We start from the raw sequence: 27,336 nt of genomic DNA on the forward strand, positions 1-27,336 counted from the left end.
CAACATATTAACTATAGTAAATTAACGAATTTTTTACAAAGAGTTAACGATTTTTTTTCATATTTTTATGATAAATAGATTATTTAAATTTTATCATTTAAAATACATCATATATCAAAGATGACAATTTAAAGATAGAAACTACTTTTTTTTTTTTTTTTTATATATAAATTAATATACTTATCGAATAAGTTGAATAAATATGATAATTGAAGATTATAAAAGGGAAAAAAAGGGTTGATTTCCGAATAAAACAGGCAACAGAATCTAAAAAAGAATAAAAACAGGCATCGGTCGTTGAAAATAACACCCAACAATAGAGCCTTCCCTGTTCCTCTACCACCCAACATGCCCCCCTAACCTACGCCCCCTCCCCCTTCTAACCTGCGCTCCCGCCCCGACCCCGGCCCCGCCTCCACCCCATCTATAAGAAGACTAGGGTTTCCTATCTCTCTCCACCCTTTAAACTTGGAGGACCATTTTCCAGGGCGAAGACTGACAAAAAAAAAAGAAAAAACTTTCAAGAAGAAGAAGAAGAGGGTGGTTTGAGGGTCCGGAATAGGGTTAGGGTTTTTGAGAGATGTGGGATGCTTCGGGCATTGATGAATCTTATCTCTCTGTGCTGGAAGCCATTCGGCGGTCAGGACGGCGGTGAGAAATTCGATTCCTTCGCTGTTATCGGTAGCCATTGTAACGGCGGAGGAAGAGAAGGCAGGGATGGGTTGCTTTGGTTCCGCGACATGGGCAAGTTGGCGGCCGGGGATTTCTCCATGGCCGTGGTCCAGGCCAACCAGGTACTCGAGGACCAGAGCCAGATCGAGTCTGGACCCTTCGGGACCTTCGTCGGCGTCTACGACGGCCACGGTGGCCCCGACGCAGCTCGCTACGTTTGTGACAACTTGTTCAGGCATTTCCAAGGTTCGTGATTCCGAAACCCCTTCTCTTATATACAGTAATTTTTGGGTTGGGGTCATGACTTAAATACGCCTCAAACCTGTACGTACGATTTTGATTTGCGCCGGTTTCGTGGATCGCAACCGTTTATTACCCGTGATTTTTTTAGATCAAATGTGCTTTTCGTGAGCATTTTGAAAGTTGTGTTTTTGATTGGGCGTTTTGAGATTTCGGATTGCAAAGTATAATGAACAGTTGAAAGAGTCTTTACACAAATGTGTGGTTCTGTTTTGCTAGTACTTTTCTTGCTTTTAATAGGTTAAAGAATTGTAATTTTCGCTTTCAAAGGCAAGAAAAGTGCTTCAGATTCCGAATGACTTCTGTGACATTAAGTACTTCTGCGGTAATTTACCTTTCTTTTGTTGTACTTTTTGTTTATTTAGTAGTATAGAGGAGAGTCTCTTATGTTGGCTATCTTAGGCTTTGTGTTTATGCAGCAATATCGGCTGAGGCAGGGGGAGTTGTGACAACTGATACCATTCAAAGGGCTTTCCGTGAAACAGAGGAAGGGTTTAGTGCTCTTGTTTCACAGTTATGGAGTACTCGGCCCAGCATTGCAACAGTTGGTTCATGCTGTCTAGTTGGAGTTATATTTCAGCGGACTCTCTTCATTGCAAGCCTGGGAGATTCACGTGTTGTTTTAGGTAAGAAAGTGGGTAACACTGGAGGAATAGCCGCCATACAGTTATCGACGGAACATAATGCAAATTTGGAGGCTATCAGGCAGGAGCTTAAGGAGTTGCACCCTAATGATCCTCAAATCGTTATTCTCAGGCATGGAGTTTGGAGAGTAAAAGGCATTATCCAGGTTACTTCAAAGTCTTGCTTATTGACTACTGGGTGTGGGAACTTATTGCTTTATATTTCATTACTTATTAAAAAAAAAAAAAAATTTCATTACTTTTGCTAAATCTCCTGCTTATCTTTTATCGGATATAATTTGGTTTCTTTAATGTTTTACATTCCAGAAACATGTTAAATTAGAGAGCTTTAGTTCTACCCTTATGATTATGTAATGTATGATGGTACATTTGATCCAGAAAAGAGAGAAGTCCATGTGTCAAGATGGTGCAAAGACACCTTTGGTGCTTGTCTTTTGAAGTGTGTGTGTGAAGCTTTCATCTGTATGTTTAATAGCGATGAAACTTGATCCTTGAGTAAGTGTTTGAAGTCACCTATAAAAAAACTTGAATGTAAATGTTCATATTCACTGCTAAGCAAACCTAAAAAAATTCAGTAAGCATCCTTATTCATCAGTAAGTAGCAAAAATAAGTTTTTCCTTTAACTTTCAACAATCTTGTTAAGCATTGAGTACAAAATATTTTTTTTGGATAGGGGCATTGAGTTAAAAATATGGAGTTGCACTGAATTTGGTGACCATGGAATTTCCAATTTTTCCATAGTAGGTGAAATTTCCAGGCACACAAATGATACAGTAATAGAAAAGTGATTTATTTGTTAAATGAAAGAAAATTTGAATAACCGTTTTTTCATAAATTTATTTATTTTTTGGATGAAATTCATGGGAAAAGGATATCTTGTCATTGATTTCATTATTATATTTGATGCAGGTTTCTAGATCCATAGGTGACGTATATATGAAAGATGCACAGTTTAACAGGGAACCTATTGATGCAAAATTCAGACTTCCTGAACCAATGAATATGCCAATCTTGAGTGCTGTTCCAACTATTATTTCTCATCATCTCCATCCAAATGATTCTTTCCTTATATTTGCATCTGATGGTCTATGGGAACACTTGAGTAATGAGAAGGCTGTGGATATTGTTCACAGTCATCCACAAGCAGTAAGATTCTGTCCTCTATAATCTATTTTTATTGCTGCATTCTTTATTGGGTGCTAGTCAGCTTTTCTATGATCTCGATTCGCTTAATCAGGCTCATTGTGAGTAGCATATTCCATGATATTAATCCACGTACTGGATTTGATGTTGAAAAAATATTTTGATGTTGGAAATATTATTGTTACATGCCATCAGAGTTATTTTACCAATATTCTTTTGTTTTTTTTTTATTTTTATTTTTATTTTTATTTTTAATTTTTTTTTATCTTCTTCTAAATAACTCCGATAAAAAAAAACATCTTCTAAATAACTAGAGCATTGGTGGTTGAACTGGTTTTGATTGCTGTTATCTGCTATTGTCAGTTATTACTTCGTGTTATTAGTCCTCACTTATATAATTATTTGAAGCTAGCTTTCAGTTTGCACCATTAGAGCCTATTAAGGGGTTTTTGGTGTAGAAGGTTCAGGAAGGCTTTAGCACTGTTGATAATAGTACTGGAATTGCTGCCCTGTACAGCTGTTGAATTTTACATTCTCAGAAGTAGAATCTTAGATCATATAAATAAGTATATGGGGCAGAGCTGAATTGATATATTTTTACTTTCACGTCTTGAAGGGGTTTAGATTTATTCATGTGTACATCCTACGTACTAGATTATTATCATCTTTAATCATTAATAAAATCCCTATCTAACTTGTCAAAAGATTTGCTTGTGTTTTATTCTTATGATACTGCGGTGGTCATTAGGCTTATGTGGGATCATATAGTGCTAACGAGCTTCTTAAATGCAGGGAAGTGCCAAAAGGCTTGTCAAGGCTGCCCTACAAGAAGCAGCAAGGAAACGTGAAATGAGATATTCAGATCTTCGTAAAATAGACAAGAAGGTTCGGCGCCATTTTCATGACGATATCACTGTTATTGTTTTGTTCTTAAACCATGACCTTATATCCAGCGGCATGGTGCAAGTACCCCCGATCTCAATCCAAAGTGCTCTTGAACACTGATAATTGAGGAAAGCAGGCATGTTTCCTCGAGTACTCTGATTTTGGCCAGCATCCATAAAGCCACACTAGCCCCGCAAGGCATGTTATGATGCATGTCTTCAGAACAGCTCTGACAAAGCAGTCGCATTGCATGGATACCGATAGAGATTAATATATATATCTTAAGAGGCTTATAATTTGTATAATGTTGTTGTGAGAAATGACTTTGATTTCTACAAATTCCATGGTATATACCCTGATATATTTGTTAAACTTAGTTTCCCTTTGATTTCCAATCACATAACATGTTGAAGTATATCTGCATGTGCAGAAGATATATAGTGGTGTAACGTGTAAAAAAGGCCCAAAAAATCATGGGGAGCCTCTTTGAGTCCGGTTCTCTGCTGCCTTCCATCTGTGTCAGCCAGTGAGAGTCTTGTCCCATGGAAGGATTTGAATGGGCAGCATTAGAGGATTCAATGAATGACAGTATATGCTGCTAGACTGCTAGTCTTTTTTTCTCCCTAGTATTGACAACGTTACTCGTTGGGCTAGTTCTCGAAGGTTTTAAAATTGACACGGCCACAGCCCCCCTCGATTACGTTACTACTTACTATTACTAATTTTCTATCAGTTGATGCTCGTGGCCCATGACTGTCATGGCTGGTTTTGAAGATCTGCGGAACCAAATGCATACGAAAATAACATCAATATCTATTCTTCTTCGAATTTGAGAATTTCAAAGGATTAAGGCTTAAAAATTAAAACTAGGTACTGATATATGGGAGGGCCTCACTTAAAAGTAGAAATTTTATTATTACTTGTACTTTTACATTGTTCTCATCGGAGTCGGCCCAATAGGTAATCTTGACCCAAATGGAAAAACGGCCCAACATCTGATTCCGTAATTATGAGCCGAAGCTGGGGCTCTTTTCGGAGACAACTGCATCCTTAATTTCGACATTAATCACTCTTCTGGAGCTTGATACATATAACCCTTTCACGGACAGCAACGTGCTCGACGGAGCGATCGCCTTCTTCGGTTCGGCCATGTCGATGAGTGTGACCGACTCATGAATTCTGTTCAATAAATCCATTTGCATAATAATAAAAAAAAAATAGTTTCAGCCATTTCTCTTCGAAGCAGGAATGGCTCTGAAAAGCCTGTTGTTATTGTTATGCTATGCTTCGTTCCTCACTTTGAATCTACTCGCAAGTCAATCCGAGTCGGCCGCAAAGAAAGCTTTTCGGAGAGATCCTGGACATGCTCAGTGGCACCACGGAGCCTTCCACGACGTCCGAGATACCGTCCGATCCGATGTCCGCCGCATGCTCCATTCTCGCGCCGAGGTACTCATTTTCATCACCACGCCTTCGATTTTGGCTTCGTTTCCTAGGTTTACAACAAGAAATTAGAATAATCAATTAATTCATCCCGAGGCTTACATTTTCACAAATTTAGTCTCGGTATGTATGTATGTATAGAGTAATCTTGCCCAATTTACTTAAGGTTCAGTTGAGATTGTTGTTGCTTTAACGGAAGTGCTTGGTTTGAAAGTTAAAATTGTGTGCGAGTGCAGCAGTGCTTTTTGAATATTGTGCTTACGCATATCGAATGTCAAGCAGGTTCCTCTCCATGTTCCGCTTGAAGTAAATGTAGTCCTCGTTGGCTTCAATGGTGATGGAGGTTACAGGTACACGGTAGAGGTGCACAAATTGGAAGAGTTTCTGATGGCCAGCTTCCCGTCCCACAGGCCCTTGTGCATGGAGACAGGCGAGCCTCTTGATATCGAGCATCTCCTTGTTTATAATGTGTTTCCTGTAAGCTTCACGAAACTTTGTTATGGTCAATGCTTTATCATCTTTTACATTGGCTCGAGATTTCTACTTGTTTTGTTTCTGAGTTTTGCACTACAGGCTGGACAGCCGGAACTTATAGCACTTGAGAAGGCACTGAAAGAGGCCATGGTCCCTTCTGGAACTGCAAGAGAGGTGGCCACCTGTGTCGTTATTAGTTATTTGTGTTTTGATTGTCTGTGAAAAACTCATGATTATCATTTTCCCTTGATAACATTATAAAATGCATTTCAATTTTTAGAGTGATTATGGAAGGGAAGTCCCTTTGTTTGAGGTAGATGCAACAGCTGTCGAACCAGTATTTCAGAAGCTATACTCCTACATATTTGACACGGACAATGTTCGATATTCAGCTGCAGAGATGGACAGACCTGTGCCGATTGTAATATTCCTTGTCAACTTTGATAAGGTGTAGTGTTCAGTCTTTTGCTTTTTTTTTTTTTTTTGGAGAGTGTTCAGTCTTTTGTTATTCATTAATTTTTATTGTCTTTTAATTGATATTGAGGTCATTCTTCCTAATGGTCTAGTAGTCTCCCCTGTGGCTGTCTGATTGTAAACGTATACTTCTTTCAGGTGAGAATGGACCCTAGGAATAAGGAAATCGACCTCGATAGTTTTATGGATGGAAAGCTTACCCCACTAACAGAGGAAGATATAAAAAACCAAGAGGGTCAATATATATATCGTTATCGATATAACGGAGGAGGAGCATCTCAAGTTTGGCTTGGTTCTGGCAGGTATAGTTGACATAGAATAAATGCACAGAAGAAACATTTCCTTGAAATTAATATATTTAGGTTTCATGCCTTCTGTCTGCTGACATTTAATGCTGTTTTACTTATAAAAAAGAAAGACATTTAATGCTGGAGAATGATGATGTATTCCTAAAAGAAAACATCTACAGAGACATATTGGTTATTATTTTGCTCAAGTCTGCCAGGCACAGGAATTCAAGCTGCATAAAGCAATTCCATATTTCATATTGAGTTATAAACTTCTATTGGATACATGTTGGTTATTATTTTGCCTGACAGGCAGAGGAATTCAAGCTGTACAGAGCAATGGCATAATCATGTTGAGTCATAAACTTATTTCTGTCACTATTCTTCTCCAATGCTATTGAGATGTCCAATAGTGTTTCCATGGATGATTTTACTCATCATAGCTGACACTGTTGAAACTTTCTTTCCTCTTATAGTTATATCTTCACGCACATAACCTGAGAAATTTAGTAATTGATAGTTGAAACCATCCCATGATTCTATGATAATGCCCACCAAATCTTCTAATTAATACTGTATTAGAGGACAATACTGTGTTACTTCGTTCCATCTCTCTCTCTCTCACTGTTTGTGAGGTTCTCCTTGTGTACTCTGGTTTAACTATTTGCCATCCTGTTCAGATTTGTTGTGATTGACCTCTCAGCTGGCCCATGCACGTATGGAAAGATTGAGACAGAAGAGGGAAGTGTCAGTCCTCGAACACTGCCACGGTTACAACATGTGATGTTTCCAAGAGGTTTTGGTCCTGCTAGTGCTCATTCTACCCATGAATTTTTTATTGGACAACTTGCCTCTTTGATATCGACTACAATCGAACAAGTTATAGCTCCTGATGTTAGGTACTTATTCTATATCTTGATGCATTGCATTGTACCACTCTTTTACTGAAATTTCTCTATCTTTTCACATGAGCTATGTAACACATTGCACCACATCAATTTGAATACTAAAACCAACCCAGACTTTTGAATGTCTAGCATTCAGTTGATTAAGTACCTCAATACTATATTTAAGGACTTTGTGAAATGTCATTTTCCTATTCTGATCATGTGTTCATCCTCTGTGGATTCAGGTTTGAAACTGTCGATATAACATCAAGGTTGCTTATACCTATCATTGTCCTGCATAACCATAATCGATACAATATTATGGAGAAAGGTCATAATTACAGTATTAATATTGAAGCAATTGAGGCAGAGGTTAGCTTTTCTTTATGCTTTCGCATGAGTAATATGTTGCACCATAACGCAGTTTTATGGGAAAATTATTAAATAATTGGCTATGCTTGTGTCTAGGGTTGTATTTTTTGGTTGGCTGACTAGGTATTTCGAAAATGATTTCAGTTGGACAATGCCTCTGGTCATGCTCCAATGAGCAATTACAAATTCTGTGTTTTTTTTTTCTTTTTTGAGTTGGTATGTTGCAAATTCAGCACTTTTTCCCCATTTTTGAGTTGGTCTCTACATAATAAGATCCAACAGCACCCTTTCAAAGTAGAGCTTTCTACATTCTTTTATAACTTGGATGATGTTCTGTAAAATGATACAAATTCCTTGACTCTTATGATTGTTGAGGTTGAATGATTCTAACTCACACTTTCCTTAATATATTTCAATTCACAACTACCGATGGTAAACCGAGAAATATTTCTCAAATTTGTTATCTGTTATTCTCTTCTTTTTAGGTTAAGAAGGTTGTTCATGATGGACATGAAGTGGTTGTAGTTGGGGGTTTGCATTCGTTACATCGCCATGAAAAGTTGGCTATTGCTGTTTCAAAAGCAATGCGAGGCCATTCCCTGCAAGAAACAAAGACGGATGGCCGTTTTCATGTTCATACCAAGACATATCTGGATGGTGCAATCCTTAAAGAAGTGGGTATTTTCTTTGTCATTAAATATATCTCCATATTCTTTAATAATCAAGTATTGATTAGTGTGGTTATCGATTACTTGTGGGGTGATGGGGATATCATTCTTTTTCTTCTTTAGTTTTATTCATTAGAACACACTCCTATTTTCTTTTTAGAGCATTGCTAGATATAGTCATAGGGTGTGCAAGCCTTGCGCACTCATTTTGAGAAGAAGTGGGGTCCACTGTTAAAAATATGATTTTTTATATAAGTAATAAGAGATTTTATTAATGTAAGTAAATAGGCATAGTCCAAGTACACATGAAGTATACAAGCGGAAACACCTAAATACAAGCAAGGGACTAGGAACTAGTAAAGTCTGAAAGAAAAACATTTAAATTATCCCCATTCCATACTAGAACTTTTGCCCAAATACAGAGTTTGAAAGAAAAACTCTCTTAAGTTCTCCCAACGAGCATTCGCTGTCGTCAAAACAACACCCATTCCTTTCCAGCCATAGACACCACATTAAGCATAGATGAATCATCTTCCAAATATCAGCAATGTGATGATTTTTTTTTTAATTAAACGATTGTATTAATAAGAATAGGCATAGCCCAAGTACACAAGATGGTATACAAGAGGTAACACCTATCTAGGAGGGGGAAATTAAAATGAGAAAATCGTGAAGATCAAGGCCATTAAAATCAACAGCTTTGGCCCATAAAAGCATAGTTCTAACAACAAATAATCTCAACTCCTCTAATGTGCGCTCCTTGTCCTCAAATGTTCGGTCATTACGGTCTTGCCATACGCACCACAAAACAAAATAGGTACCATCTTCCATATAGCTGTAATTTGTGGGACAGCGCCTAGATTTGTCCAACTGGTCAAAAACTGAACCAATGTTGCAAGCATAATCCAGGCTAGTTCTAACCGTTTGAATATATCATCCCATAGTGCTTTGGCACCCTGACAATGCAAGAGGAGATGATCCACAGTCTCGCCACTATTTTTGCACATACAACACCAGTCCACTATGATCACTCTGCGTTTCCGCAGGTTGTCCATGAATCCTTTCCAACAAGCCAAGAGATCCACCACCCTCTTGGGCATCACCCAAGCAATACCCTAACTTGCTGAAAATCTAGTACCAAAAAGTCTTTGCCACCTCACAATGTAGAAACAAATGATCAACTGATTCCCCATCTTTCTTGCACAAATAACACTAGTCCAAGCAAATTATACCGTGCTTCCTCAAATTATCCTTTGTCAGAATCTTCCCAAGGGACACCAACCAGCAGAAAAAGCAACTTTACTTGGTACCTTGGATCTCCAAATTACACTTCCAAGGAAATTGGTTGACACAATGACACGTCAGCACTTTATAGTAAGAGCTAACAGAGAAAGTAGAATTTCCAGCATGTTGCCTCAACATTCTGTTCTCTCTTGCCTGCACCATACAGCCTACTGAAAAAAATAGTAACAACCAGCACTTTCCAATCATGAATGTCTCTAATAAATCTCACATTCCATTGAGGGATATTATTAGAAACAATTACAGAATCAGCCATAGTGACATCTTTGTCCTTTACCATCCTAAAAAGGGAAGGAAAAGCATTATTGAGAGCCTAGTCCCCACACCAAAGATCATGCCAAAAATGAATCCCATCTCCTCCTCCATCCTTAAACGAAACATGATTAAGAAATTCTCCCCAGCAATTCTGGATGTATTTCCAGAAACCCACACCATACACACTTCTAACTTCATTAGAATACCAACTCCCCCAGGCCCTCCCATATTTAGCATCGATAATATTTTTCCGTAAAATATCCCTCTCTAATTGATATCTCCAAAGCCACCTCCCTAAAAATATGAATTTCTAAATGTGGATCCCAGATTTACCCACCTTTCTCAAAGGGAGTGCGCGGGGGCTTACACACCCTAGGACTGCAAATATTATATCTCTTCTTTTTAAGGTATGATGGTCATCAATGGCTTAAAAGAAAACCCAGCTTCCAGGCTGTTCTTGCTCTTCTCTTTCTTTAAATGGATCTTGTTTGTTGATCTACTTCCTTTTGTTAATTGTTCTTAAAAATATCATACTTATAAGAAAAAGATATATTAAAAAATGAACTTATAAGTATATTTTATCCTTCGTTTTCCGGCAACATAACTTTGCCATTTTCATCTATTACCTATTAAAAAAAAATATTTTATCTTGTTGACATGTGATGATGCTTTTAGCCAAGTTTCTGAATGATTTTTTTTTTCCCTATGCATTCTTTTTCACATTTGTTTTATAAGTAAAGACTTAATTGTAAGTGTTATTTCACATTTTTACTTGGAATTATCATTCTAGGAGATGGAACGATCAGCTGATGTGCTTGCTGCAGGTTTGCTTGAGGTGGCTGATCCATCTCTTTCAAGTAAATTTTTTCTTCGCCAGGTTAGTTGGAAGCTGCTACATTTTTCATTACCATACGGAATGTCAGAAGGAAAATACATTTGGCCATTTATATCAACGTTCTTTATATAAAATCCCATTACATATGCTGAGCCTTTGTTCCCTCTTATCTTGATTGTGCTAAAATGTATATCTGCAGAATTGGATGGATGAATCTGAGGGGTCAAGTGATTCCATATTAAAGCATAAACCTCTTTGGGCTACCTATGACTCAAAACATGGCAAGAAGAAAAAGAAAACAAAAAAGAAACAAGGGGATCTCTACCGGACTTATGGAACAAGAGTAATTCCTGTGTGAGCATGCCATCTCAACTTGCAATGTGTCTTATAGGTTTTTACCATTTTTCACAATGGTAGATCATTTGTCTATTTATATCCTAATTTTGTTGTTATATTCAGTGGTGTTTAGTTCTTTTCTGCGTTCTATGAATTGTTGTGACGTGATGGGGTCAAGTAGGAATGTTATCATTGATCGAAAGTGCTTTTGAGTTCAAGAAGGTTAATGAAAGATGGTGGAAAATCATGAAGAGTAGTTGTCGCATTGTGAAATACATTATCATTGATAAAAAATCCATTCGCTGTGATGTTGAAGGAAGGTATAGCCTTTGGGGGCTCCTATGTCTTCCTTAGAACGAGGAGTTGGGTCTCAGGTCTTGGTGGTGCAGAGAAGCGCAACGCGTATGGGAATTTTTTCTCCTTAACGGAGTTTAGTCAAGAGAAGAGGCGTGGTTTAGTAGTGATTCCGGAAGGGAGAATGGGGGTAGGTTGGAGGAATTTTGGTGGTATGTTGAAGGAACTTGCTGATACATCCTCTGTTTTGGAGGGGAATAACAAAGGAAGTGGTCCATGGCTGCCTGCTCCTCCGTCGCACGGGTAGGGACAGGGGCACCAAGTTTCTCTTCGTACAGGGAGGCCTTGTCACAAGTGCCAAAATTTGCAGCGAGGATAGTAGTGGTGAAGGCGCAGCACAACAATAGGTGCATGGAAGAGGGGCTGAAGTGGGAGTTGGTTTTGGGCCAGGAAAAAGGCCCTCGCAGTGGACTGAGTTTGTTGGTTATAAGGGGAAGGGCTTGATATCAGACGGGCTTCAACCAAAGGCCTTTCAAGTGGCCCAGTGGGCTGGTTTGCAGGCCCATCCGTGTGGCCATATGGGGCAACAGGCCCAGTTGATTCCATTGGCCTAGGCACAGTCGATTCCTCTGGTCCAGGCCTAGGCTGTGTTCCCCGTTTGGGGACGCAGGGAGTCGAGCGAGGTCACCCTGTCATCGTTAAATGGGCCGCAACCTCCATCCTCGGTGGTGGCTCAGAGGTCGACGCCATTGGTAGCAGATTTGCTGGCGAGGTCTGGGGTGTCAGTGATCATGCCGGCAGAGTTCAGGGAATTTGTCATAAATAATGCCGAGGGACCCATCGCATCATCGGAAGGTGCACAAAAGCCGTCGTGTGAGTAGGGGTCGACGTCGATGGTGGTAGGTTTGCCGGCGAGGTCTGGGGTGTTGGAGAGTGAGCTGGCAGCTTCCAGAGAATTAGTTTCGAGCCGACAGATTTCTGAGAAACGGATGTGTAGTGCTGAGAATGACATGCTACCTCTAGAGTCTGCACAAAAGTAATCATGTGTGGTGGTCGGAGGTCCCACTGACTTTTTTGTGCCGTCTGTCACGCCGAAGTGTGGGCTTTCAAATCCAGTGAAGGATTTGGGTTCTCCGAGAAGTTTTTTTTTCCTTTGGAGATGGGGTTTTTTGATGGAAACAAGTTGGGGGATCGTGTTGGAGGTGATTTTGAAGCTGGGATGGGACTTTCTGAAACCTTTGTGGCACCTAGTGAATCTGTTGCAACTTGTGTTATAGGTTCAGTGTCAAACCTGCAATTGGCTCTGTTTGATAACAAGTGCTGGTGGGAAGGGGACTGTTTTAATCCCTCTGTGTACACTTCCTCCCAGTTCTAAATACGGAAGTAGTCCATCAAACTGAGTGTTTAAGAAGGTAGAGGAGTTACAAGCTGTTATTGGGATCTCTTTTGGAGGTTACGAAGAACAATTCAAGGCCCTTCTTGTGGCACTTGAAGATAGCCATTCGAAGTCAGCCAAAAAGCGGGATAGGGAACTTAAAAGGCTAACTTGTTCCATCAATTACGATGTAAGGGATGGGAGTGGCGGAAGGTATAGATCGAAAGGGAGGGGCAATCTATGCTCAAATGAAGCCTAAGATTTTATCTTGGAATGTATGGGGGCTCAATGATCGCAATAAACGCCTTCGTATCAAATCATTATGGCGAATGTGGAAGGGTGATGTGGTGTGTTTTCAAGAAACAAAGTTGCGTTTTATTGATAGAAGAATTGTGCGGAGTTTATGGGGGTGCTCGTATGTGGGTTGGTCTTATTTAGCCTCTTGGGAAGCCTCAGGCTTAGTGTTATTAATGTGGGATAAAAGAGTGATTGAAGCAATTGAGGAGTGTATTGGAGAGTTCTCGGTTGCAACTTTATTAAAAAATGTTGTTGACGGATGGGAATGGGCATTTGTAGGCTCCTATGGTCCTAATGTGGATAGGGAGAGGAGAAGGCTGTGGGAGGAGTTGCAGGCCTATACTCTCTATGGGATGTGCCGTGGTGCATGGGGGGTGATTTTAACATTACTCGCTTTCCTAGCGAGCGATTAGGGCATTATTGGAACACTGTGGCCATGGAGGAGTTCTCTGAGTACATTTTTGATCTGGATCTCATGGATCTCCCCCTGAGTACACTTGGTCAAATGGTTGAGTGTGGTTGAAATTGGACAGATTCCTCATCTCTCCTTCATAAGAAGCCCACTATCCGAAAGTCAGTTAGAAACAGTTAGCCCGAATCAGCTCAAATCATTTTCCTATATTACTAGATTATGGGGGTATTCACAGGGGTCGCCGGTACTTCAAGTTCGAAAACATGTGGCTAACATTGGATGAGTTTGTAGAGATGGTGCGTGCTTGGTGGTTATCGTATCAATTTATTGGTACTCTAAGTTTTATTCTTGTTGGCAAGTTGAAGGCATTGAAACAAGATCTGAAGAAGTGGAACTTGGAAGTTTTTGGCCACATCGATGATCAGGAGTCAACACTGTTGGAGGAATTGTAGGAGCTAGAGGGCAAAGAAATATTGGGAGATAACTCGGAGGAGGTGTTAGAGGAACAACACGGTTGTGGCAAATTTGGAGAGGGTCTTTTTTGTTGGAAGAGATTTCATGGCGCCAAAAATCTAGGGCCCTTTGGTTGAAAGAAGATGATAAGTGTACGAAGTTCTTTCATAAAGTGACTAATTCACATTGGCGCAACAATGCTATTGAGTTGTTACATTCAGGCTCTCAGGTGCTATATTCTCCCCCTGAGCTAAAAAATCATATTGTGCACTATTATGAGACCCTTCTCTCAGAAACGGCTTCTTGGAGGCCACAGCTTGTTGCGTTGTCTTTTGAAGAAATTGACTCTCAGAGTGCGAGTGTTTTGGAGAGACCTTTTGACGAAGAAGAGATCTACAATGTTATCTCTGGGATGGCTAAGGATAAAACACCAAGCCCTGATTGTTTTTCTATGGATTTCTTTCAAACTTGTTGGGACATAGTGAAATGTGATGTTTTGCAGGTCTTTAGTGAATTTCACTCTTTTCAAAAGTTTGAAAAATCCTTTAATGCGACGTTCATTGCTCTCATTCCTAAGAAACATGGAGCTTTGATTATTGAGGATTTTCGCCCTATAAGCTTGGTTAGTGGTGTTTACAAGATTATTTCGAAGGTTCTAGCCAACAAGTTAAGCCCTGTGCTGGAATATATTATTTCCAAGCCTCAGAACGCTTTTATCCGTGGGAGACAAATTCTTGATTCGGTGCTTATTGCAAATGAGTGTTTGGTTCATAGACTGCGGGAGGGAGGTTCAGGTATTCTTTGCAAGCTTGACATGGAAAATGCATATGATCATGTGAACTGAACATTCCTCTTATACCTGCTTGAGAGGCTTTGGGGATAGATGGATTTCCTAGATGCGTCATTTTATTTCAATTGCCTGGTTCTCAGTTCTAGTTAATGGTACACCTGTTGGTTTTTTTTATAGTTCCCGGGGTTTACGGCAGGGAGATCCTCTTTCTCCTCTTTTGTTTGTTATAGTTATAGAGGCTTTAAGTCGGATGGTGCAGGCCGCTGTTGGTGGAGGTTTCTTATCTAGTTTTCAGGTGGGCAGTGGATCTGATGGCCCTATTACCATTTCACACCTTTTTGCAGATGACACCTTAGTCTTTTGTGAAGCGGATAATAGCCAAATCCAAACCTTACGAGTATTGTTATTTTGCTTTGAAGCAATGTCAGGGCTTAAAGTGAATCTTGGTAAGTCTATGATAGTTTCGGTGGGTGCAGTCTCAAATATTCTTAGTTTAGCAAGTCTTTTGGATTGTAAGGTGTCCTCTTTACCAATGAAATATTTGGGTCTTCCGTTGGGAGCAACTTTCATGGCTAGAGCTATATGGGATGGGGTGGTGTAAAAGATAGAGAAAATGTTGGCTGGTTGGAAACGGGTGTATTTATCGAAAGGGGGTCGTCTCACTCTTATCAAGAGTACCCTTACTAACTTCCCCACATATTTCTTATCTTTGTTTTCTATGCTTGCAAGGGTGGTGAATAGGATCGAGAAACTCTTTAGGGTATTCTTATTGGGGAGGGGGGGGGTTTGGGGGAGGAGAAGAAGTTTCATTTGGTTAGTTGGAAGACAGTATGTGCCCCAATTGTATATGGGGAGTTGGGAGTGTGTAATTTGAAAACTTTTAATAAAGCTTTATTGGGGAAATAACTATGGTGATATCACTCGGAGGGAGGATCATTGTGGAAGGAGATTATAGACGCTAGATATGGTGTTGCTTGGGGTGGTTGGTGTTCCAATGAAATGAGAGGGGGGGTATGGTGTGGGTTTATGAAAGTTTATAAAGAAGGGTTGGCCTTGCTTTGAAAAACAGATTCGTTTTGTAGCCGGTGAGGGCAATCGTATCAGTTTTTGGCGGGACGTGTGGTGTGGGGTGGTGATCACGCATTGGAAAGGGCTTTTCCGGCTCTCTATTGTATTGCAACTAATAAGGAGGCTTCAGTGGCGGATATGTGGTTATTTGTTCATGGTTCTCATCAGTGGAATATTCTTTTTAATAGGGATTTTCATGATTGTGAACTATCTATTGTCTCAAATTTTTTCAGTCTACTATATTCCATGGGGACTCCTCTGGCACATTGTGATAGTTTGAAGTGGAGGTCTAATAATCACAAAAAATATACAGTTAAGGCGTATTATAACATTTTTGCCACACAGGACCATAATATGTTCCCCTGGAAGAATATTTTGGAGGTCTCGTGTGCCTTCTAAAGTAGTCTTTTTTGTATGGAACGCCGCTCTTGGGAAGATCTTGACCACGGGTGTAGTGATGGATTGGTGCTGCATATGTAAAAAGAATGGAGAATCTATACAACATTGTGAGGTAACAAGGGTGTTGTGGGATGAGATCTTCCAAAGGGTTGATGGAATTGTTGGGTTGTTGGAGGAAGATGCAAGGCTGTCAGCAAGTGGCAGCAGTGTGGAAGATGATCCCGTTGTGCATCATGTGGTGAATTTGGACGGAAATGAATGCACGCTGCTTTGAAGATAAGGAACGCACATTAATTGAGCTGAAGAACTTCTTTCTCGACACCTTAATGCTCTGGTTTTCCGCTATTGTATTAAACGGGGACAATGTCCATGATTTCTTGTCTTTAATTTATCGTCCTTAGAATGTTTTTAGGTGTTTTTCTATATACTTCCTGTGTACATGGGTTATGCCTATTTCATTCATATCAATAATATTATTTCTTACTTATAAAAAAAAAAAAAAAATCCTAATTTTGTTGATGAAATTTATTTTTAATTGCTGCAATTTATTTGTTGACCATGAGTTCAACAATGTATTTATTTCTTTCTGGAATGAAAATTTCTATGGTCTTTTACAAGTACCATAGCCATCAGAAGTGTTTTCTTTTATTTTTGAGCTGACACTATAGAGGCTATTGATGTTTAGTTAAATTTTGAATGTATGTGTTTCTCTTTAATTATTGTATTTACAAAATCCGAAAACCTGAAACCCTAGTAATGGTTACTACTGCTGTAGAATTCTGAAGGCTCATCCCTGAACACTTACGATATTTAGCTCGATATATTGTAGGGAAAGTTTGAAGGCAAAGGCTAGGTGTTCATGATACTTTTCGATTGCAATTATATTGGAACATAAAAATAAATCAGACTGCTTTGAACTAATCTGCAGTGATTGCCGTAAACATTTGTGTTGAACACTATTTTTTAATTTTATATATTTTCCGTGGCACTATCCATTGCTGTGATAGTTTTGTTAATTGATAATGGATGTTTTGGATTCGGGATTTCATGCACTAAGCACGTGTGCATCAGCTTAACTCTTAAAAAAATGCTATTTTTGAATTCTTTTCAATGATGTAGATTGTTTTATTTTGTTGAGATTGATGAGATTTTTAAATGCTGTGAGCTTTTTTTTTTTATATATATATATTTTTTGTAGCTTTGTACTATCACTGGCCGATGTGGATGCTCACCTTATGATGGAAGATGAGAGTCTTGTATGGACAAGCAATGATGTGGTCATTGTACTTGAGCATCAAAGTGAAAAGATACCTCTAAGGTAAGTGACTATGGATTATTTCTGGCTACCAACTTTATTGTGTTGTTGAATATACCCTGTTTGTGTTAGGTTCAATAAAGTGCGCACATTGAGAAAAACTATCTTGTTAAACTTTTGCCTGTATCTCATCTTGGGTCCATGTGGGATCAGTACATGGTAATGGGGAGTCAACCCCAATTCATTATGAAGCCGTTTTTGGTTGTCTACGCTCAATTACCGTATCCTGGAAGGGTATAAGCCATTATTGGTGGGGCTCGACCATGTCCTTGATGGTTTTTATTTGTTGGACCTCTAAGAGTATTAACATTGGTCTATGCATATTCATATGCAAAGTCATATTTGCATAATATGACCTTAAAATCTTTCACATTGGTTTATGCATATTCAAATATGTAGCTACCTATGAACAGTTCTTATCCAAATTTGGATAACTACGATTCACCCTACAAATCATATTTTAATCATTATTTATCTCTCCTCCCACTCTCTCTCTCACAATCCTTTTTTTTTTCTCCCTCCTTCAACAACACAACAAATATTCACTTGCACATATATTTTATTATTATAATATATTATATATATTTTTTTCATTTTATTATATTTTTAATATAATGTATAAAAAATTATATTTTTTATTATTGCATTTGTATTATTAATGTCAAATGTATGTAGTGGATGCTAATTGTAAAATATATATAAAAAAATTGATTTTAACAAAAAATTAATAATAAAAAAATAATAATATTTTATTATTATTTTTCTCAAATATGCATAAGCCAATGTGAGAATTTTGCTTGAATGACAAAGTGGATATGCAAAAGAGGTGATTTTGCAAATGCATATGCATAAACCAATGCTAATGCTCTAATATAGGCAATGCCAGTCTCTGCTGAATCGTAATCCCCAACATCATTAACTCTTAGATACGTTTGGGTAATGATATGAGATGAGAAATTCTTAAAACTTCTCACAATTTTCTTCCCAAAAATCACTCAAACACAAAACACTTTTTAATTTTCAAGTCTTCGACTTTTTCATCTAGTCACTATCTAATCATTATAACTTTTACAAACTTCAAAACAAAACACAAAGACCAATACAATTTTTTCAAACTTCAAAACAAAAATAATATTAAAAAATTATATTCAAACAACTTTTTAACTTTATAATATTTTATTCAATTTTTTTTTTTTCCAAAACTCAATAAAACATCTTAATTCAAACAATTTCACTGCTATTCACAGAATTCTAAGATACTCCCAAATATCCAAACAAGCCCTAAAGCTGCCTTTGCAAAAACCATTTCAGTCCAAGTTTCTTTCACGTCATCTTTGGTGGTAATTGTAGGAATGTTTGCGCCGTGATGGGGTCGAGTAGGAATGTTATCATTGATCAAAAGTGTTTTGAGTTTAAGAAGGTTAATGAAGGGTGGTGGAGAATCACGGAGAGTAGTTGTCATGCGGTAAATCATATTTCCATTGATCAAGCATCGTTGGGGTGGTTGGCTGCCATGGTGAAGGAAGGTGCAGCTTTTGGGGGTCCTTCTATGTTTCTTAGAACACGAAGAAATGGGTCTCAGGTTTGGGTGGTGCAAAGACAGCAAAACTCTCATGGGAGTTTTTTCATCTTATCGGAGTTTGGCCAAGCAAGGCGGCATGGGATGCTAGTGATACTGGAAGGGAGGAAAGGGCTAGGATGGAGAAACTTTGGAGACTTATTGGATGAGCTCTCTGCAAAATCCTCTGTTTTGGGAGGAAATAACAGAGGGACTTACCCACTTATGCCTTTTCCTTCGTCGCAATACCACCAAGCCTCCTCTTCCTACATGGAGGTCTTGTCTCAAGCCCCAAAACATGCAGAGAGGGCAGCCGGTTCTTCTTCTTTGGTGAAGGTGCAGTTCTGTGAAGGTGATGGTAGGAAGGTGTCGGGGACAAATGTGGCATCTTTGTTGCACGCCTTGATTGAAATGGAGAAGCAAATGGGTTGCTTGTAGATTAATATGGAGATAATGAAATGCTGTGTTGAAGAGGGGATGAAGGACTGGGGTATGGGCTAGGATGAAGGCTTACGTAATGGGCTGGGTAAAGGAAAGGCAGTGGCCTTGATGGGATTTCAAGCGGGCTAGTGGCCTTCTATTCAGGCCTAGGTGAAGCACCAAGCCCAGGTAGAGAAGCCTGTTTGGAGGAAGAAGCCGTTGCACCTTGGTGGCTCGTTGACATTACAGCCCGCGCCACCGTCGTCGGCAATACCACAGATGACACAGTCGAAGACTGTAGAAGCTCCGATGGAGGTCCTGGCGACGGATTTTGTTCTATTCGAAGCTGGTGGAGGGCTTAACGCTGTATCGCGGGTCACGATATTTTGATTTATGCTCAGACCACTTCGCCGGAGCATTCCAGTGCACAGACAACAACGAAGAAGTCAGAGAAGGTGTCTGAGAGCAGCGACAAGGCTATTGTCCTCAAGCTTGTCATGGCCAGTCCTCGTGATGAGATTTTGGCCACTGTTCCCAAGTTTTTTACCTCACCTTAGGCACAGAAAGCTCCGTCAGTTTCAGGGGAAGATTTGGGTGGATTGGAGATGGTGTCCTATGCGCCGGAAATGGAGGTAGGGGATATGGTGGACGAAATAAGTTCAGTGGAGGAGGAGATACTGTGGAAGCAGTCTTTGATTTTTGAAGATAGTGAGGAGGAGGAGATGGGTAGTCCGTCTCCTCTACAGACACTTCCCCCTCAGATCGCACCTAGAGCATTAGATTGGGTGTTAAAAAAAAGTCGGGGAACTTCAAGATTGGGCGGGATTAACATGTGATGGATACGAAGAACAATTTATGGCTCTCCTAATAGCCATGGAAGCAAGCCATTCCACGGCCATGAAGTCAGCTGTTAAAAAGGAGAGAGAGCTAAAACGATTAGAATGTTCAATCAATTATGATAACAAAGAGGGAACTTTGGGAATGGATAGATCAAAAGGGAGGGACTCCATTTTTGTTAATGAAGCCTAAAATATTGTCCTGGAACGTAAGAGAGATCAATGATGTGAATAAACGTCTTCGCATTAGATCTCTTTTACGTACTTGGAAAGTTGATATTGTTTGTTTGCAAGAGACTAAATTGTGTGGTGTTGATAGAAGCATAATTTGCAGTTTGTGGGGTTGTTCCTTTGTGGGGTGGTGCTATTTAGCTTCGTTGGGGACTTCGGGAGGTGTGTTGATGATGTGGGACAAGAGAATGGTGGAGATGGTAGAGGACTACATCATGTCCTTTTCCATGGCTGTATCTTTTAGGAATACTGAGGATGGGTGGAGGTGGGCTCTTGCGGGTGTGTATGGGCCTAATGTGGATAGTGATAGAAGCTTATTGTGGGAGGAATTGGTGGGTCTAAATTCGTTATGGGATTTACCTTGGATTTTTTGTGGTGATTTCAACGTTGTTCGGTTCCCTAGTGAGAGAAACTTTTCTGAGTTGATTTTTGAGCTGAATCTCGTTGATCTTCCTTTTGGTGGGTGGGGGGGGGGGCTTTACTTGGTCTAACAGCCGAGGGTAGTCAAGGTTGGATAATTTCTAGTATCCCCTTCATGGGAGACACACTTTCCGGAACTATGTTAGAAAAGGTTGTCATGGGTATGTTCCGATCATTTTCCAATTTTACTTGATTGTAGTGGCATTCATGGGGGTAGGCACCCATTCAAATTTGAGAATATGTGATTGGAAGTTGATGGATTTGTGGATAAGGTAAGGGCTTGGTGGGAAGCTTATTCCTTTGATGGAACACCTAGTTTCATAGTGGCGGGCAAACTCAAAGCTCTAAAGGCTGACTTAAAGAAGTGGAATGAAGAAGTATTTTGACATACGGAATTGCAGAAAAATACCCATTGGGATGAGTTGCAAGTATTGGAGGAAGGAGAGGCGAATGAGGATTCTTTGTCAACAAAGAAAGTGGTGGTAACTGAAATTGAGAAAGTGTTGTTGATGGAGGAAATATCTTGGAAGCAGAAATCAAGGGCACTTTAGTTGAAGAAGGGAGATAAATGCACTAAGTTCTTTCACAAGGTGGCCAATTCTCATAGGTGCCACAGCGCTATTGAAGTCCTTCATTCAGGCTCGAATGTGTTACAATCTCCCGAAGAGATTCAAGACCATATAGTGCAGTATTATGAAGAGCTCCTAGCTGAAAAAGTTGAGTGGCGCCCCAAACTAGATGGTTTCAGCTAGATTTGGAGGTAGCAAGTTGGTTGGAGAGGCCGTTTGTTGAAGATGAGGTGCATCTAGTGGTGAGAGGCATGTGTAAGGATAAAACCCCAGGCCCGGATGGTTTTTCTATGGCTTTTTTTCAAGAATGTTGGGAGATAGTGAAGGAGGAAGTGATGCAGATTTTCCATGCTTTTCATTCTAATCTTAAGTTTGAGAAGTCATTAAATGCTACTTTTATTGCTCTTATCCCCAAAATAGTTGGTGCTCATAATTTGAAAGACTTCCGGCCAATTAGCTTAGTAGGTGGGATCTTTTTTTGATAAGTAGCTTGGTAGGTGGGATCTACAAGATTATTTCAAAGGTGTTAGCTAATCGTATGATTTTGGTGATGGACAAACTCATCTCCAAACCTCAAAATGCTTTCGTTCGGGGGAGACAAATTTTGGATTCCGTTTTGATAGCAAATGAGTGTTTGGACAGCCGGTTAAGAGAAGGCATTCCGGGGTCCTATGCAAGTTGGACATGGAAAAAGCCTATGATCATGTGTGTTGGGATTTCCTCTTTTATATGTTGAGAAGATGTGGTTTTGGAAGCAAGTGGTGCGAATGGATTAAACATTGTTTTGACCACTCGGTTCTCGATCTTAGTCAATGAAAAATCTTGTGGTTTTTTTCAGTCTTCGAGTGGTTTGCGACAAGGGGATCCATTATCACCATTCCTCTTTGTTTTAGTTATGGAGGCTTTGAGCCGCATGGTGGAGGCTGCCGTTAGGGGGGGGGGGGTTATTACTAGTTTTTCGATGGGCAACAATAGTAATGGTGTCAGTTCCATTACTCACGTATTATTTGCGAATGACACGCTTATCTTCTGTGATGCTGCTAGTGACCTGATTCAAGCTCTAAGGGCAGTCTTGTTGTGTTTTGAAGCTGCTTCGGGACTTAAGGTGAACTTAGGGAAGTCAGAGTTGGTACCGGTGGGGATTGTGAGTAATATTGCTTCTCTAGCTGAGTTGTTGGGATGTAAAATTGCTTCACTTCCTATGAAATATCTTGGACTCCCCTTGGGGACATCATTTAAAGCAAAGAGCATTTGGGATGGGGTGATAGAGAAGATTGAGAAAAGACTATCGGGGTGGAAGTGGCTATATTTATCAAAAGGGGGGAGATTAGCACTTATTAAAAGTACCATTTTCAACCTTCCTACTTGCTATCTTTCCCTCTTTCTTTTGCTGGTGGGAGTGGCTAACAGTATGGAAAAGTTGTTTAGAGCTTTCTTGTGCCGGGCATGGGGGAGGAAACCAAATTCCACCTTTTAAGTTGGCAAAGGGTGTGCTGTCCGATTGCGAATGTGGGATTAGGGGTACAAAATTTGAGCATCTTCAACAAGTCCCTTCTTGGTAAGTGGTTGTGGATGTATCAAATGGAAGGGAACTCGTTGTGGAGAGAGGTAATCGAACACAAATATGGTAGTGAGTGAGGGGGATGGTGTTCTAAGGAGGGTAGGGGGTCATATGGAGTGAGCTTATGGAAATTTATTAGCAAGGGGTGGAACACCTTTGAAAAACATATTAGGTTTGGAGTGGGTGATGGAGCACGACTTTGCTTCTGGCACGATGCTTGGAGTGGGGAGAGACCTCTTTCCATTCTCTTTCCAGTCGCTTTTAACATGGCTGGAAATCAGCAAGCGGCAGTTTCAGATGTACTGTGTTGTACCAATGGGACGGTAACTTGGAACGTCACTTTTACCAGAAATGCTCAAGATTGGGAACTTGATGAGATGGCAGCCTTTTTTAGCCACTTGTATTCAGCAAAGGTAGGAGGAAATGGGGGAGACCGTATGTTGTGGATTCACACTGGGAGAAAAAATTTTACTGTTAAATCTTTTTACAAGGCTTTTACAGCACTACAACCCATCCTTTTTCCGTGGAAGAGTATTTGGAAAGCACAAGTTCCGCCTAAAGTTGCGTTTTTTACTTGGACAGTCGCGCTTGGAAAGATATTGATGGTTGATAATTTAAGGAAGCGGGGTATAGTGGTCATGGAGTGGTGCTACATGTGGAAAAGGAATGGAGAATCGATAAATCATTTGCTTTTACATTGTGAGGTGGCGGGGGAATTACGGGCTGGTATCCTTGATAGAGCCGGACTGAGTTGGGTAATGCCTAAAAGTATGGTGGAACTACTAGCGTGCTGGAACATAGGAGGCATAACAGTGCACAATTGACAGCAGCGTGGCGTATGATACCTTTGTGCTTAATGTGGTGTTTATAGTTAGAAAGGAATGATAGGTGCTTTAACAACAAGGAGCGTGCAGTGGGGCAAATCTGGAATTTTTTTGTTACAGTGGTTTTCTGCTATTGTACTGAAGGGTGGGAGTGTCCATGAGTTTCTATCTTCTTTTCAGCTCACTAGAATGTAATTAGGTGTCTCACTTTATATACTTCCTGTGTATTTGGGCATTGCCTAGTTTCATTCTATTCAATAAAGCTATCTATTTACTTATAAAAAAAAAAAAAAACTGTAGTCTATTGGTTACCATACACATGGGCACCCAATTTTAACTATCCTCAATTTTTCTTGCCTCTAACTAATCTCCAGATCTCAGTTGACCTACGCTCCTTGTGGTATAGTATTGCCAATTTGCTGCTGAAAACCTTTTTTTAGGATCCTCCTAGTGGGCACCGACCATTGGACAACCCAACTTGATTGTATCAATAAAAACATTTCTTTTTTTCCTTTTTTTTTTTTCAAGTTTTTGAATTCTTTTAGAAGAGAAGTCAGATAGAAAAGTCATTTTGTTTAAGAAAATGCACAAATTTGAAAAAAAAAAAAATCAATTCGGTCAGGTTATGTTGTCAAATGGTATGCTAAGTGTCATTTTCCTTCCCCCACCCCCACCCACCCTCCTATTAGTGACTTTTAACCCATTTTTTTATGAGCAGACTTTGAAGCCATTTACTTATATATACTTTTTCCTTCCACCAACATTGTAGATGCTCTACTTTTGTTTATGCACCCTTAGCTCTTAGTGACATAGGGCGGGTGGCACCCTTCCCGTGCACCCCATCCCTCTTGGGAGAGGTGGTTATATCGCCCTTGGCACCTTGTCCCCGCCCATACTTACTGTCTTCACCAGCTGGCTGGGCAGGCGGATTGGCACCCCCACCGCCCGCTCACATCTTCCAACAACAGAAAAACCACAAAGAATGCACAAATTTGCAAGAAATCATAAACAATGAACCACAACTTGTCCAATCCATCCCCATTAATCAACCTATCCATCTTCTCAGATCCATCAAACAAAAAACTGCTTCAAAACCATCTTTTCTATGACCCACAGCTGCTCTAATCATAGCTGGCAGCTGTGGGTCTCAAATCACCACCATGGTCTTAGATGCGATGGAGATGGGAGTGAGAGAGATGAAGAAGAGAAACAAGTAAGAAGAAAGGATGAAGAAGAAGAAGAAGAAGAGAAGAAACAGGGACGGGGACGGGGGGAGAAGAGGGGGGGAAGAAGGAGAGGGGGAGAGAAAAAAATCATCAGAATGGGGTTAGGGTAAAATAAATTTGGCTTATATACCTCTGAAGCGGGCGGGTGGGGTGCCCCACTTTCTTATTTCTTATGCTTTAGTTCATTAGCCCGCCCGCAAATACTGGACAGATTTTCTGCAGAGTACCTAGGGTGGTCCGATGTGCCAGGCGGGCCGGTACCCCACCCAGCACCCCTAGCTCTTAGTCTCAACTTGTGAATCTCACTATCTTTGTGGGTCACTGAACCAATATTGGAATAATGGCCACATTCGGCTACTTGTCATCATCCATATGCCTACTATACTATCAAAGTTGCAGGTTTTCCTCTTTCTGCATGTGCACTGGACAGTGCACAGCCACAAGAATGTAAAACATGCAGGCTTTCATTCCTCACAATGAACTTGTCAACATGTCGGCATTGCATTATGAGCTCAGATTGACTATAAGCTCTTGTCTGACTTTCCTTTGAAAAGTAGTGTTTTCATGATATTTACCTGTGTTGTTGGACAGTTATGTTTCAGAAACGCAGAGAAGGCATGCTATCCCATCACAGGCACAGCGCCATATATTGGCTGGGCTTGCTTCTGTTGTGGGTGGGCTGAGTGCTCCATATGAGAAGGCTTCACATGTACATGAGAGGCCTGTTGTGAATTGGCTTTGGGCTACTGGTTGTCATCCATTCGGACCGTTCTCAAATACTTCTCAAATCAGTCAAATGCTTCAAGATGTTGCATTGGTAAGTCCCATCTCATTACTACAAAATACCTAACTATCAAACATGAGAATTTGACTTAACATGCATCATGATCATAGGTTCACAGTTCGTATTCAGATTATTATTGTTGTTGTCTTCATCGTCGTCGTCGTCGTGAATAGAAAGTTTGGTCATTTGTCTTAAAATTATTGGGCATTTGATGTCTTTTACTTAATGTGTATTGTATGGGATAACTCTCTCTGAATTCAACTTATAATGTTCTTGTTGGCAGAGGAACACGATATATGCACGTGTAGATTCTGCACTTCGCAAAATTCGTGAAACATCAGAGGTGATTCAATCGTCATTCAACCATTTTGTTTGTATTATTAGATGCTTATGTAGAGTCCTCTCTATCCTGCACAGGCTGTCCAAGATTTTGCCTCAGAATATCTCAAAACCCCTCTTGGAGAACCAGTCAAAGGCAAGAAAAACAAGTCCACCACTGAGCTGTGGGTCGAGAAATTTTACAGAAAAACAACTAATCTGCCAGAACCTTTCCCTCATGAATTAGTTGAACATTTAGAGAAATACTTGGACGTAAGTAATTCATGAGCTAAATTCAAGTTCTCATCTAACAGCTTCAAAATAAATAATGTCTCTTGATGTGATTAAATACACAGAGCCTTGAGGAACAGCTTGTTGATTTGTCTTCCTTGTTGTATGATCACCGGTTACAAGATGCTCATTTGAACAGTTCAGAAATGCTACAGAGTTCCTTGTTCACCCAGCAGTAAGTTATCCAGCAACAGTTTCTGTTGCCATTCAGTTTTAGTGTTCTTTTTATTTATTTTTTCTTTTCTGAACAAATATTAGAGGCCTTTACATATCCAGAATACCCAGCTGTGTAGGTTCTTCTTCTTCTTTTTTCTTTTTTTAATTGCAATTTTCCTTGGGGCATGTTTGAGATGCAGGTATGTAGAGCACGTGTTGTTCAGTGAAAGGGAAAAGATGAGATGCTGCCAAGTTGAGTTCAAATACCCTGTGCAATCCTCCCAAACTTACATCTATGGGGGCATTCTTATTGCCGGATTCTTTGTATACTTTCTTGTCATATTCTTTTCATCTCCCGTACGCTAACTTTAAACCTTGAGCCCTACATAGGGAATACACCGCTCATGTTTCAAAGCTCCGATGCTCGTGTAGAAGAAATGCATATTTAGATTCAAAACAAGTTGGAAAAGAATTTTGATCATTCCATCTTTTTTCTAGTTTTGGTATCTCTGAATCAATACCTTATATTCTATATATGCAGTCATCCAAAGGCAAGTTACGGCCGATGGGTCAGGTCATTACAAGGCTGGCCGCACTGACTCTAGACGGTGCTCTTTTTGGTGCATTTATGATCTGCATTGTGCATTATGTCCTTGGTCTTTTGGGGTGTTTGTGGAATTGACTGTGCTTTGTGCCAATGTAGTAATCGAGAAAACAAAACTGTGTGTTTTATGTTGTCTGTGGGCAGATTGGGGGGATCC

The 27,336-nt window shown here is 39.9% G+C and overlaps 2 protein-coding genes across 2 annotated transcripts; both read left to right on the top strand.

Moving 5' to 3' along the window:
• Positions 1-337: 337 nt before the first annotated feature.
• Positions 338-4,081, top strand: LOC109002867 (probable protein phosphatase 2C 42). Its single transcript, XM_018980783.2, has 4 exons — positions 338-918; positions 1,392-1,762; positions 2,527-2,763; positions 3,553-4,081. The coding sequence occupies exons 1-4, from the start codon at positions 588-590 to the stop codon at positions 3,763-3,765; spliced, it is 1,152 nt and encodes a 383-aa protein (XP_018836328.2). The 5' UTR covers positions 338-587; the 3' UTR covers positions 3,766-4,081.
• A 647-nt stretch (positions 4,082-4,728) lies between these two features.
• LOC109002866 lies at positions 4,729-27,077 on the top strand. Its single transcript, XM_018980782.2, has 16 exons — positions 4,729-5,094; positions 5,371-5,565; positions 5,662-5,736; positions 5,843-6,010; positions 6,175-6,338; positions 7,004-7,222; positions 7,456-7,582; positions 8,068-8,256; positions 10,598-10,684; positions 10,842-10,996; positions 17,265-17,384; positions 25,618-25,843; positions 26,094-26,153; positions 26,228-26,401; positions 26,485-26,594; positions 26,776-27,077. The coding sequence occupies exons 1-16, from the start codon at positions 4,894-4,896 to the stop codon at positions 26,939-26,941; spliced, it is 2,436 nt and encodes an 811-aa protein (XP_018836327.2). The 5' UTR covers positions 4,729-4,893; the 3' UTR covers positions 26,942-27,077.
• Positions 27,078-27,336: the final 259 nt, after the last annotated feature.

The sequence above is a fragment of the Juglans regia genome, chromosome 7, assembly GCF_001411555.2.
Source record: "Juglans regia cultivar Chandler chromosome 7, Walnut 2.0, whole genome shotgun sequence".
Taxonomy (NCBI): domain Eukaryota; kingdom Viridiplantae; phylum Streptophyta; class Magnoliopsida; order Fagales; family Juglandaceae; genus Juglans; species Juglans regia.

Bases quoted from the DNA above. Each gene is read 5' to 3' on its own strand.
- LOC109002867 (XM_018980783.2), top strand. From the start codon at position 588: ATGCTTCGGGCATTGATGAATCTTATCTCTCTGTGCTGGAAGCCATTC. The intron at 919-1,391 runs GTTCGTGATTCC...GTGTTTATGCAG, and splicing joins CTTGTTCAGGCATTTCCAAG to CAATATCGGCTGAGGCAGGG. The intron at 2,764-3,552 runs GTAAGATTCTGT...TCTTAAATGCAG, and splicing joins TTCACAGTCATCCACAAGCA to GGAAGTGCCAAAAGGCTTGT.
- LOC109002866 (XM_018980782.2), top strand. From the start codon at position 4,894: ATGGCTCTGAAAAGCCTGTTGTTATTGTTATGCTATGCTTCGTTCCTC. The intron at 6,011-6,174 runs GTGTAGTGTTCA...TACTTCTTTCAG, and splicing joins TCCTTGTCAACTTTGATAAG to GTGAGAATGGACCCTAGGAA. The intron at 7,223-7,455 runs GTACTTATTCTA...CTGTGGATTCAG, and splicing joins GTTATAGCTCCTGATGTTAG to GTTTGAAACTGTCGATATAA.